General features: G+C 43.1%; 1 protein-coding gene across 1 annotated transcript; it reads right to left on the reverse strand.

Annotated features, from left to right (window-relative positions):
• Nucleotides 1-2,779: 2,779 nt before the first annotated feature.
• Nucleotides 2,780-4,023, reverse strand: LOC100453377 (large ribosomal subunit protein eL34-like). The gene is made up of 2 exons (XM_054548465.1): nucleotides 4,006-4,023; nucleotides 2,780-3,181 (listed from the first exon to the last, which is right to left on the reverse strand). Exons 1-2 carry the CDS (start codon nucleotides 4,021-4,023, stop codon nucleotides 2,819-2,821), a joined length of 381 nt encoding a protein of 126 aa, XP_054404440.1. The 3' UTR covers nucleotides 2,780-2,818.
• Between the last annotated feature and the right edge of the window lie 9,676 nt (nucleotides 4,024-13,699).

The following is a 13,699-nucleotide window of genomic DNA, read 5'->3' on the forward strand; positions in this document are numbered from 1 at the left end:
AATTCAATGAGTTCTGACAAACCTATATGGTCAAGTAAGTACCACCACAATAAAAATTTAGCATATTCCATCACACCTAAAATTTCCCTCATGTCCTTTCATATTCAATACTTCCCCCCTCTTGCAGCAATTGATCTGATTTCTGCCAATGGTTTTGCCTTTCCAGAATTTCATTGCAATGATGAATTTTATGTGTGAACTTGACTAGGCCACAGGGTGCCCAGATATTTGGTCAAACACTATTCTGGGTATATCTGTGAGGGGGTTTCTGAATGAGATTAACATTTGCATTGGTAAACTGAGTAAAGACTACAAATTAGGCTACCCTCCCTGATGTGGGTGGGTCTTGTCCAATCCACTGAAGCCTGAATAGATCAGAAAGGCCAAGTAAAGGTAACATCTCCTGCCTGACTGCCTTGAGCAAGGACATCAATCTTTTGCTTTCTTTGAACTTGAACTGAAACAATGGCTCTTCTTGGGTCTCAAGCCTGCTAGCTTTTGAACTGGAACTGACACCATTGGCTATCCTGATTCTCAGGCCTTCAGACTTGTACTGGAACTATACCATAGGTTCTCCTAAATCTCCAGTTTGCCGACTGCATGTCTGGGAACTTCTCCGCATCCGTAATCACATGATCTAACTCTTTACAATATATCTATTTAGATAGATGGATGGGTGACTGGATAGATAGGTAGAAAGGTAGGTAAGTAGTTACATAGGCAGGCAGGCAGACAGAGACAGAGATTAGATAGATAGATAGATAGATAGATAGATAGATAGATAGATAGATAGATAGATAGAAAGAAAGAATAGATTGGATAGAATAGATTATAGATTAGATAAATAGATTATAGATTAGATAGAATAGATGGTAGATAGATAGATAGATAGATAGATAGATAGATAGATAGATAGATAGATAGATATGCTCTTTCTTTATGTAGCTCCAAGTTTCTGACCTATATCATTTTTCTTTTCTCTGAGAAACTTTTAACATTTATTGTAAGGCAGATCTACTGGCAACAAACTTCTTCAGCTTTTGTTTGTCTGAGAAAGTCTGTACTTCTCCTTCACCTCTGAAGAATCATTTTACAGGACACAGAATTCTAGGTTGGTAATTTTTTTCTCTCAACACTAGATTTCACTGACCTCCTTGCTTGCATGTTTCTGAGGAGAAGTTGGGTATAATTTTTATCTTTTCTCCTCTGCAGGTAAGATGTCTTTTTCCTCTGACTTTTTAAAGACTTTTAAAATATAGGATCTTTAAAATATGGTATTCCTAGGTGTCATTTTTTTTGTGGTGATGATTGTGGTTATTGTTGTCTTGGCATTTATCCTGTGTGGTGTTCTCTGAGCTTCCTGAATCTGTGATTTGATATCTGACATTAATTTGCAAAAATTCTCAGTCATTATTGCTTCAAGTATTTCTTCTGTTCTTTTATTTATTTCTTCTCCTTCTGGTATTTTCTTTTTTTCTTTTCTTTTTTGAGAGGAAGTCTCGCTCTGTTGCCCAGACTGGAGTGCAGTGGTGTAATCTCGGCTCACTGCAACCTCTGCCTACAGATGTGAGCCACTGCACCTGGCCTCCTTCTGGTATTTTCTTTTCTATTTTTATTTTTATTATGATATGGAGTCTCGCTGTGTTGCCCAGGCTGGAGTGCAGTGGCACGGTCTCGGCTCACTGCAACCTCTGCCTCCCAGGTTCAAGTGATTCTCCTGCCTCAGCCTCCTGAGTAGCTGAGATTACAGGCACCCGCCACCACGCCTGGCTAATTTTTGTATTTTTATTAGAGACAGGGTTTCACCATGTTGGCCAGGCTGGTCTCGAACTCCCGACCTCAGGTGATCCACCCACCTCAGCCTCCCAAAGTGCTGGGATTACAGGTGTAAGCCACTGTGCCTAGCCCCTGTGGTATTTTCATTCCACTTACGTAATACCTCTTGTAGTTGTCTGATCTCTTGGATTTTCTGTTGGGATTTTTTTTTTCAATCTTTTTTTTCTTTTTGCTCTTCCATTTTGGAAGTTTCTATTGAGATACACTCAAGTTCAGAGATTGTTTTCTCAGCCATGTCCAATCTATTAACAGACCCATCAAAAGCATTCTTCATTTCTGCTGCAGTGTTTTTATTTCTGGCATTATGTTTATGCTTAGAATTTCCATCTCTCTGTTCACCCATTGCCCATCTGTTCTTGCAGGCTGTCTACTTTATTCACTAGAGTCTTCAGCATATGAATCAGTTGTTTTAAGTTCATGGTCTGACCATTTCAACATCCATGTCATATATGAATCTGGTTCTGAGGATTGCTCTGTCTCTTAAAACTGTGGAGTTTTTGTTCTGTTTTGCCTTTTAGTCTGCCTTGTAGTTTTTTTTTTTTGATATCTGAACATGATGTAGTACTTAAAAGGGGCTATAGTAAAAAGGCAAGGCCTTTAGTAATGTGTGGGAAGATGTGTGGGAAGGAAAGGTATTTTATAGTCATATGATTAGGTCTCAGTCTTTTTTTTTTAAGTCTTTTCATTTTTATTACTCAAAAAATTTTCTTTCTTTCCTTTTGTTTTTTTTTTTTTTTTTGAGAAGGAGTCTCGCTGTACCACCCATGTTCAAGCGATTCTCCTGCCTCAGCCTCCCGAGTAGCAGAGATTACAGGTGCATGCCACCATGCCTGGCTAATTTTTGTATTTTTAGTAGAGACAGGGTTTCACCATGTTGGTCAGGCTGGTCTCGAACTCCTGACTTCATGATCTGCCCGCCTCGGCCTCCCAAAGTGCTGGGATTACAGGTGTGAGCCACGACGTCCAGCAAAATTTTCATTTTTTATTTAGCTTTTTGACTCTGTGCTTGTGCCTTCAACGCTTTCACAACAATTTTCTGCTCCTCGATAAGGAAAGCATGCTTGATCCTGTCATCAACACATTTAGCACAAATGGAACCACCATATTCCCTGCTGACATGTTTTTTTGTTTTGGACAATTTCATAAGAACTTTAGGTCTCACAGCACAAACTCCTCGAAATCTGCCTGGGCACATGCCACATGCAGATTTTGTTGATTTCCCAACCTTCTTGGTATAAAGGTAAACAATTCTATTACCCGGGGTTCGGGACAGCCTAGTTTTGTTAGAGGCTATATTGTAGGAAAGCCTACGATGGTATATCAAATGCTGGACCTTTCTGAGTGCCTGTACACAACATCAGCGAAAGAGGAAGAAGAAAGTCTTTGCGAGTTCAAAGGTCAAATAGGATTCAGTCTCAGTCTTTTAATGAGCCTGTGCCTCTGGACTTCACAAGTGCTTCTCAGTACCTCCCTCCCCACCACTGGGTGTAACAGAATAGCTAGAGCTGGCTGGAGTAAGATATTTCTCTTCCCCCAAGCAGTAAGACTCTGAAAAAACTTTACTAGATTAGGCTCTGGTAAAACAGTTTCTCTCAAGGGCAGGCCTTGTTAAGAACAGAAAGCTCCGGCATATTTCAATGTGGTTCCTTGTCCCCTTCCCCTGATGAAATCCCAAAGGGATTTTTGGCCAGTCTTTGCTGTGAGAACCTGACTGAGTGCCTGGAGGTAAAACTCAGAGAAGTGTGGCGGTTGCCTTATGACTGGGTCCCCCTGGAGTTTTTATTTAATTTATTTGTTTTATTTTATTTTTTGAGATGGAGTCTCACTCTGTTGCCCAGGCTGGAGTGCAATGGTGTGATCTTGGCTCACTGCAACCTCTGCCTCCTGGGTTCAAGTGATTCTCATGCCTTAGTCTCCCAAGTAGCTGAAATTACAGGCGCATGCTACCACACCTGGCTAATTTTTGTATTTTTAGTAAAGATGGGGTTTTGCCATGTTGGCCAGGCTGGTCTCGAGCTCCTGAATTCAGGTGATTTGCCTGTCTTGGGCTCCAAAGTGCTGGGATTACAGACATGAGCCACCACACCTGGCCCCCCTGGAGTTTTTAATCTCAGACTTGTCCACACTGAGCCTCCAGCTATTTGTCAAGCACAATTTAGATTTTCCTACCCTGGCACTAGTGCCCATGGAGGTTTTTGCTTCTGAGTTCCCGCTCCATTAAGTGGTAATTCTCTGTAATTTGCCTGTCTCTTCAATTTTGGGAGTAGCATTTTGCCCTGTAACCTCACTTTTCTGAGGGATCCAAGAAGAGTCGTGTCTTCACTTTGTCCAGCATTTTCCTTATTGTCAGGATGGAATGATGACTTCCAAGCTCCTTACATGGACCTTCACTTCATTATTTCCTTCCTCATTTACTCCCTGACCAGAAGTTGGCTATAATTCTTATGTATTTCTTTCTCTGTATATAATGTTTCTTTTTCCTCCAACTGTCTTTGAGAGATTAACTCTTATCTTTGGTTTCAGCAGTTGGACTTACAATGTGGAATTTCTGGAATTCTGGAACGTGAGTTACTGTTCTTCATTAACTTTGGAAAATTCTTGGCCATTATCTCTACTGATATATTTTTTCTTTTTTTCTTTCTTTTTTTTGAGATGGAGTCTCGCTCTATTGGCAGGCTGGAGTGCAGTGGTGCGATCTCGGCTCACTGCAACCTCTGCCTCCCGGATTCAAGCAATTCTCCTGCCTCAGGCTCTCGAGTAGCTGGGACTACAGGTGCGTGCCACCACGCCTGGCTAATTTTTTGTATTTTTAGTAGAGACGGGGTTTCACCATGTTGGCCAGGATGGTCTCAATCTCCTGACCTCGTGATCCGCCCGCCTTGGCCTCCCAAAGTGCTGGGATTACAGGCGTGAGCCACCGCGCCCGGCCTCTACTGATATTTCTTATCCCACAGTCCATTTCTGTTTTCTTTTGGACTTTAATTACATATGGGTGTATGTCTTTTTTTGTACTTTGGTTTATTGTGCTTCACAGATATTGCATTGATTATATCTGTATGGTGATTTGTGATGAGTGATCCTTGATGTTACTATTGTTAACTGTTGGGGGATATCAACAATTCTGCCTAGATAAGACAATGAACTTAATCGATAAATGTAGTGTGTGCTGTGACTGGTCCATTGACCTGCCATTGTCCCATCTCTCTCCCTCTCCTCAGGCCTTTCTGTTCCCTGAGACACAACAATATTGAAATTAGGCCAGTTAATAACCTACAATGACCTCTAAGTGTTCAAGTGAAAGGAAGAGTCACATGTCTTTCACTTTAAATCAAAGGCTAGAAATGATTAAGCTTAGTGAGGAAGGCATGATAGGATGAAAGCCAGACATCTTGTACGAGTTAGCCAAGTTGTGAATGCAAAGGAAAAGCTCTTGAAGGAAATGAAAAGTGCTACTCCAGTGAATACATAAATGATAATAAAGCAAAACAGCCTTACCGCTGATACTGAGGAAGTTTCATTTACCATTCTCAAAATCCTAGAGCTGAGAATTATGATCAGTTGCCACCACCTGTGCTCTACAACAAAGCCTGGATAACAGCACATCTCTTTACAGCCTCGTTCACTAAATATTTTAAGCCCAGTATTGAGAACTACTGTTCATAAAAAAAGATTCTTTTCAAAATATCACTGCTCATTGACAATGTACCTGGTCAACCAAGAGCTGTGATAGAGATGTACAAGGAGATGAATGCTGTGTTTTCATGCCTGCTAACACAATATACAATCTGCAGCCCACAGATCAAAGAGTCATTCAACTTTCAAGTCTTATTTCTTTTTTTTTTTTTATTAAGTATTTATTGATCATTCTTGGGTGTTTCTCGGAGAGGGGGATATGGCAGGGTCATAGGATGATAGTGGAGAGAAGGTCAGGAGATAAACACATGAATAAAGGTCTCTGGTTTTCCTAGGCAGAGGTCCCTGCGGCCTTTTGCAGTGTTTCTGCCCCTGGGTACTTGAGATTAGGGAGTGGTGATGACTCTTAAAGAGCACGCTGCCTTCAAGCATCTGTTTAACAAAGCACATCTTGCACCGCCCTTAATCCATTTAACCCTGAGTTGACACAGCACATGTTTCAGAGAGCAGGGGGCTGGGGGAAAGGCCATAGATCAACAGCATCCCAAGGCAGAAGAATTTCTCCTAGTCAGAACAAAATGGAGTCTCCTATGCCCACCTCTTTCTACACAGACACAGCAACAATGTGATCTCTCCTTCCTTTCCCCACACTTCCCCCCCTTCTCTTCAACAAAACCGCCATCGTCCTCATGGCCCGCTCCCGATGGTCGCTGTCTCTTTGGAGCTGTTGGGTACACCTCCCAGACAGGGCGGCTGGGCAGAGGCGCTCCTCACCTCCCAGAAGATGGGCGGCCGGGCAGAGGCGCTCCTCACTTCCCAGACGGGGCGGCCGGGTAGAGGCGCTCCTCACTTCCTCCCAGACGGGGTGGCAGCCAGGCAGAGGTGCTCCTCACTTCCCAGACGGGGCGGCCGCAGAGGCGCTCCTCACTTCCTCCCAGACGGGGTGGCGGCCTGGCAGAGGCGCTCCTCACCTCCCAGACGGGGCGGCCAGGCAGAGGCGCTCCTCACTTCCCAGATGGGGCGGCCGGGCAGAGGCGCTCCTCACTTCAAAGACGGGGAGGCTGGGCAGAGGTTCTCCTCACTTCCCAGACGATGGGCGGCTGGGCAGAGGCGCTCCTCACTTCCTCCCAGACGGGGTGGCGGCCTGGCAGAGGCGCTCCTCACCTCCCAGACGGGGCGGCCGGGCAGAGGCGCTCCTCACTTCCCAGACGGGGCGGCCGGGCAGAGGCGCTCCTCACTTCCCAGATGATGGGCGGCCGGGCAGAGGCGCTCCTCACTTCCCAGACGATAGGCCGCCAGGCAGAGGCGCTCCTCACCTCCCAGACAGGGCGGCCGGGCAGAGGCGCTCCTCACATCCCAGACGATGGGCAGCCGGGCAGAGACGCTCCTCACTTCCTATACGGGATGGCGGCCGGGCAGAGGCGCTCCTCACTTCCCAGACAGGGCGGCCGGGCAGAGGGGCTCCTCACATCCCAGACGATGGGCGGCCAGGCAGAGACGCTCCTCACTTCCTAGACTGGGTGGCGGCGGGGCAGAGGCTGTAATCTTAGCACTTTAGGAGGCCAAGGCAGGCGGCTGGGAGGTGGAGGTTGTAGCCAGCCGAGATCACGCCACTGCACTCCAGCCTGAGCAACATTGAGCATTGAGTGAGCGAGACTCCGTCTGCAATCCCAGCACCTCGGGAGGCCAAGGTGGGCAGATCACTCCAGGCCAGGAGCTGGAGACCAGCCTGGTCAACACAGCGAAACCCCGTCTCCACCAAAAACACAAAAACCAGTCAGGTGTGGCGGCGCGCGCCTGCAATCCCAGGCACTGGGCAGGCAGAGGCAGGAGAATCACAGGAGCCCGAGGCAGGGAGGTTGCAGTGAGTCGAGATCATGGCAGTACAGTCAAGCTTCGGCAACAGAGGGAGACCGAAGAAAGGGGAGAGGGAGAGGGAGAGGGAGAGAGAGAGGGAGGAGAGGGAGGAGAGGGAGGAGAGGGAGGAGAGGGAGAGGGAGGAGAGGGAAAGGGAGGAGGAGAGGGAGGAGAGGGAGGAGAGGGAGAGGGAGGAGAAGGAGAGGGAGGAGAGGGAGAGGGAGGAGAGGGAGAGGGAGGAGAGGGAGGAGAGGGAGGAGAGGGAGGAGAGGGAGGAGAGGGAGAGGGAGAGGGCTCAAGTCTTATTTCTTAAGAAATATATTTCATAAGGCTATAGCTGCCATAGATAGTGATTCCTCTCATGGATCTAGGCAAGGTCAATTGAAAACTTTCTGGAAAGGATTAACCATTCCAGATGCCAATTTGTGATTCATGGAAGGAGGTCAAAATGTCAACATTTTAATAGGAGTTTGGAAGAAGTTGATTCCAACCCTTGTGGATGACTTTGAGAGGTTCAGGACTTCAGTGGAGGAAGTCACTGCAGATGGGGTGGAAATAGCAAGAGAACTAGAATTAGAAGCAGAGCCTAAAGGTGTGACAGAATTATTGCAAATTCATGACAAAACTTTAACAGGATGAGGAGTTGCTTCTTGTGGATGAACAAAGAAAGTGGTTTCTTGAGATGGAATCTACTGTTGAAGATATCGTAAGCATTGTTGAAATGGCAACAAAGGATTAGAATATTACATACACTTAGTTACTTAGCTGATAAAGTAGTGGCAGGATCTAAGAGGGTTGAATGTCTTTTTTTTTTTTTTGAGAAGGAGTTTCACTCCTGTTGCCCAGACTGGAGTGCAATGGTGCGATCTCTGCTCACCGCAACCTCCGCCTCCCAGGTTCACATGATTCTCCTGCCTCAGTCTCCCAAGTAGCTGGGATTACAGGAATGTGCCACCATACCCAGCTAATTTTGTATTTTTAGTAGAGACAGGGTTTCTCCATGTTGGTCAGGCTGGTCTTGAACTCCCAACCTCAGGTGATCCGCCCACCTCGGCCTCCCAAAATGCTGGGATTGCAGGCGTGAGCCACCACACCCGGCTGTTGATGTCTTATTTTAAGAAATTGCCACAGCCATCATCAGTCAGCAGCCATCAACTCAAAGCAAGGTCCTCTACCAGCAAAAATACCCCTACTTGCTGAAGGGTCAGATGATTATTAGCATTTTGTTTTAATAAAGCATTTTTAAATTAAGGTACGTATGTTGTTTTTCTTTAGACATAATGCTATTGCACACTTAATAGACTATGGTATAAACATAACTTTCATATGCACTCGTTAACAAAAAAATTCATGTGACTAAATATTGTTTTATGGCAGTGGTCTGCAGCCAAACTGTAATATTTTCAAGGTTTGCCTGTACATCAGACTATTTGATCTTGCCCCACAGTTCTTGGATGCCCTGTCCTGTTTCCCCACCACTACTCTCTTTTGCTTTGTCTGTTTAGATACTTGCTATGGACCTCTTTTCAAGTTCATGAATTCTTCAGCTGTATCAAGTTTGAAGAAATCCTCTCTGATATTGTAGACTTTTTTTTTTTTTTTTTTGACACAGAGTCTTGCTCTGTTGCCTAGGCAGGAGTGCAGTGGCACGATCTCAGCTCACTGCAACCTCTGCCTCCCGAGTTCAAACAATTCTCATGCCTCAGCCTCCCGAGTAGCTGGGATTATAGGTGTGTGCTACCACGCCTGGCTAATTTTTTGTATTTCTAGTAGAGCTGGGGTTTCCCCATGTTAGACAGGCTGGTCTCAAACTCCTGGTCTCAAGTGATCTACCTGCCTCGGCCTCCTAAAGTGCTGGGATTACAGGTGTGAGCCACAGTGCCTGGCCAACCTTTTTATGTATATCTATCTGGTGTTTCCATTTTGCCCTTTTTAACCCACTTCTCTGCTGAAATTCACTATCTGTTCGTTATTTCCCACCTTTTCCACCAGATATGTTAATATATTAATTGTCTTAAGGTCTGCTAGTCCCAACCTGTTTCATTTCTGAATTTGATTCTGTTGGTTTTTGATTGAATGCCAGACTCATGTGTATAACAGAAGGAATAAGGTAGATTGTGTTACACCTGGAAATGCACACACTTCTGTCAAACTGATATAGTTTGGATGTTTGTCCCTTCTAAATCTCATGTTGAAATGTAATTCTCAATGTTGGAAGCAGGGCCTGGTAAGAGGTGTTTGGGTCATGGGAGGGATCCCTCATGAGCAGCTTAGTGCCCTCTTTGGGGTAATGAGTTCTTCATTAGTTCACGTGAAAGCTGGTTTTTTAAAAAGAGCTTGGGCCAGGTGCGGTGGCTCATGCCTATAATCCCAGCACTTTGGGAGGCCGAGGTGGGTGGATCACTTGAGGTCAGGCGTTCGAGACCAGCCTGGCCAACATGGTGAAACCCCATCTCTACTAAAAATACAAAAATTAGCTGGGCTTGGTGGTGCATGCCTGTAATCCCAGCTACTCAGGAGGCTGAGGCAGGAGAATCGCTTGAATCCAGGAGGCAGAGGCTGCAGTGAGCTGAGATGGTGCCACTGCACTCCAGCCTGGGCGACAGACTGAGATGCTATCTCAATAAATAAATTAATTAATTAAATAAGATAAATAAATAAATAAAAAGAACTTGGCATCTCTCTTGCTCCTGCTCTTGTCATGTGACACATCAGCTCCCCTTTCCTTCTGCCACAAGTAAAAGCTTCCTGAGGCCTAACCAGAAGCAAATGCTGGCACCATGTTTCTTGTATAATCTGCAGAACCATGAGCCAAAATAAACCTCCTGTCTATAAATTATCCAGCCTCAGGTATTCCTTTGTAGCAATGCAAAATGGACCAACACAGAGACCATTAGTTTGGAAATCGTGTCAATGTAGACACCAGTTTGTAGGGGTTTGGGTTGGATTAATGCTGTCACTATCTTCAGTATACTACAGGCTTCAAATTCTTCCAGTGGTTGACTGCTATTACCTTATGCTTACAGTGCACCTGGAGTACAGGAGGACTTTTCTGAGTCCCACCCTCAATTTTCAGGGATCCTTGTATGCCTACACCACAGAGAGGATCTATATTTACACCCTTGCTGCTTCCTCAACAGACTGGTGTTTCTTGTTACGTAGTGCTAGGCTTATAGCAGAGACAGGGTTTTTTTTTTTTTGTCCTTGGCTAGCCTCGGTCTTAGGCAGGCTTTGTGTACCTGGCCTTCAGGGATGTGGCTTTCTCAACATTCCTGCACCATTTCTCAATAGTAGTCAAAATCTGTTTCAAATCTATTGTTGGTCTTGTGCAACAATTTCATGCCCATTCCCCACTGGGAGCAGACCTCTTTATGTTATCCATGTGGCTTCCTGGGCCCAGATTTTCTGCCTATCCTCCAAGGTCAATTTTCGCTTCTACTCCTCTAGCAGTAATATTGTTTTCCTGTGTCCTGAAGGCAGAACATTTCCTACCTCTCTCTCAAAAGCTGATGGGTTTTGTCTACATTCCTACCCCAGAGCAATGAATTTCTGCCTGGGCCCTAGGAATGACTGTTGCTCCTCCCTACAGTAGCCTAAGGCTTTCGCATCATTCAAGAGAAGAGCTTGAAAGTAGGCAGAGTTTCATGGTGGCCAACTACCTTGTTTGCTTAAACCACCTACTGAGACTTTCTGGTACCCCACCCTGCTTCCAGTCTTTCTTAAGTCCTGGTGTAGGCCCTTGGGAAAGAACTTGTGAGTGTGTATGAAGTTCCCTTATTTCAGATTCTTGGCTATTCCAAACTGGTATGCTAGCCCACATGTACACTTTAGGAATTTGTTAAAATTTTTGCTAATATTTTACCTGTTTATATAAAGGCCATCTCTTTCTCTTGGGGTTCTTCCTAAGGTTAAACAGTCAGTATGTCCCATCTCTCCTTGTAGGGCTTATCATTCTTTGGGATTTGGTTTGTTTGCCTTGTAATTTCAGTTCTTTGATATGCTCAAGAAAAAAAGCTTTAATTTTATAGATGACCCAGCCTTTTCTCCTTGTTAAAATGGGAATGAGAGTCTCTTGATGTTTTCCACATCTTCTTCAGAAGCAGAGCTCTGACTACCTCTACTAAAGTTAGTTGATTTTCTGTTACTCTTAAGTCAGTATCATTTCCATCACTGCACATATTAAAATTAGTAATTTTTTTACTTTGTCTCCTCCATTAGACTTTAATCCCACAAAAACATATACTACATTGCTTCATTGTTGTAATCTATTATACCTAGCACCATAATTGTACATACAGTACTCAAAACTAATACATATGACAGGTATTCATATTTTCAAAAACCAAAAACATTAACCCAACATACAGAAAATACTGTTAAAAACATCCATGGAAATATTGATGAACAGAGGGAGAGGAGAGGCAAGAGCCCAAAGGCAAACTGGGAAATTGTATTCTGAACCATCAGTTAGGTTTTAATTTATAACCTGCCTGGAGACTGTCTACAGTGTTGACTGAGTTCAAAACATAAAGCACAAATAAGAAAAGTATACCTCAAACCACTCTTCTTTAATTAAGCTCTAAGAAAAACTCAAATAAATGAAATAGTAAAACTTTGATCAGTAATTCCTTATTGTTTATTCTTCTCTTACAAAAAGACACTTGGGACAAATAAATATAAAATGGCATATATCATATTTAGCAATGGGCAAATACACATTTTCTTGGTATTCTCCACAAGAATAAACTAATAAATTTTTCAGAGGCATACTCGTTCTACCCATCTCTTACCCTCTGAAAAAAAAAAAAAGCAATTATTTTAATTCCCTGTAATTTTTAACAATGAATTCTCAAAATAAGTAATCTAGGACTATTCAGGGACCAAGACATCTGAATCAACAAGTTAAAAAAAAAAATGTGTCTGTACACACACACACACACACACACGAGATGTTGCCCAGAAACTCCAATTAACGAAGTCTTAAAAATTTTTCATTTCATATAGTTTGCATGAATAGAGTCTGTTCTGTTCTAATCTGAATGGCAAATAACATAAAACAGAAAGCTGAACACAGTGTGTGTGTGTGTGTGTGTGTGTGTGTGTGTGTGTGTGTGTGTGTGTGTGTGTGTGTGTGTGTGTGTGTGTGTGTGTGTGTGTGTGTGTGTGTGTGTGTGTGTGTGTGTGTGTGTGTGTGTGTGTGTGTGTGTACCTTTCTGTCCTAAGAGAAAACATTAAATACAGGTATATTTAATATACAGTGAACATACCATGTGTTTTCTTAAAGCCAACAAAATCCTGATTTCCTATAGCTTGGAGGTGATACAGAAGGCAGAAGACAAATACCAAATTTAGCTAATAAAATATACCCTGCCTATTGGCTCCAGCAATACACTAGAGTTGGAGCAATGACGGATACCCAAGTGTATATGTTTTGTTAAAATTTATCTTCAGGCTAACACCTGAAGAGTTTTGCTAATACTTTAAATCAAATATTCCTACTTAATGATTTATCCATCAAATGGAAATATGTACAACGTATTTCAAATCAGAAAAGGGATGAATTTTCCCCCTGCTCTTCAAAAAATTATTTTAAAAAATCCACTTCAAATAATTTCTTATTTAATGCTTTTTAATCACTTTCCACTTTATGAAGACCATTTTTCTAGAAAGGCAGACAAGAATATAAAATGACTAAGGGGTCATTATCAAAATAATCAAATGGATTTGAAATTTACTTCTGTGTACTTTCTGTACTCCCTAAGTCTTGAGCTAATTACATTTTACTTCATCCCCTGTAATGTTACAAATATGCACCTTAAAATAGAAAAACTTGCTTTTATATTTTAAAACCCCCTCCTCCTCAACTATTTTCCCAAATATTTTAAGCAGAAAATCAATCTTGTTGCTTTAAGGATTGATGTAATATTTGCGAAAAACAACCCCTAATAAACCCTTTAGACTTTTTCGAACCAGCACCAAATTTAAGGGGTTTATTCACTCTGAGGTTGCATGGAAGATGGCAATTAAAAATATCAGTATAAGTAGAACCACATTTAAGAAAAAGCACCTAAAGATGGAGGACAGGTAACTCTAACATCCTACACACACACAGTGGTAAACCATATTCATGTTTCTATGTATGTAATGAGTTCTCCAAAAATCTAGGTATTTTTGGTTCTGGTACTAAGTCTAAATTTTTTTTTTTTTTAATTTCAAAGGCAATTTAAAACCGGGGGGAAATACATTTTTAAAATTTTGGGGGTGAAGTTCACTATACTATGAGTCTAATTTCGTATGTGGCAAGTTGCAACTCTCCAAAGGTGTGAATAAACATCAGAAAGCCCAAAGTGAAGAGCCAGTACATCAACATGCA

Source organism: Pongo abelii, chromosome 1, assembly GCF_028885655.2.
Source record: "Pongo abelii isolate AG06213 chromosome 1, NHGRI_mPonAbe1-v2.0_pri, whole genome shotgun sequence".
In the NCBI taxonomy this organism is placed as follows: Eukaryota; Metazoa; Chordata; class Mammalia; order Primates; family Hominidae; genus Pongo; species Pongo abelii.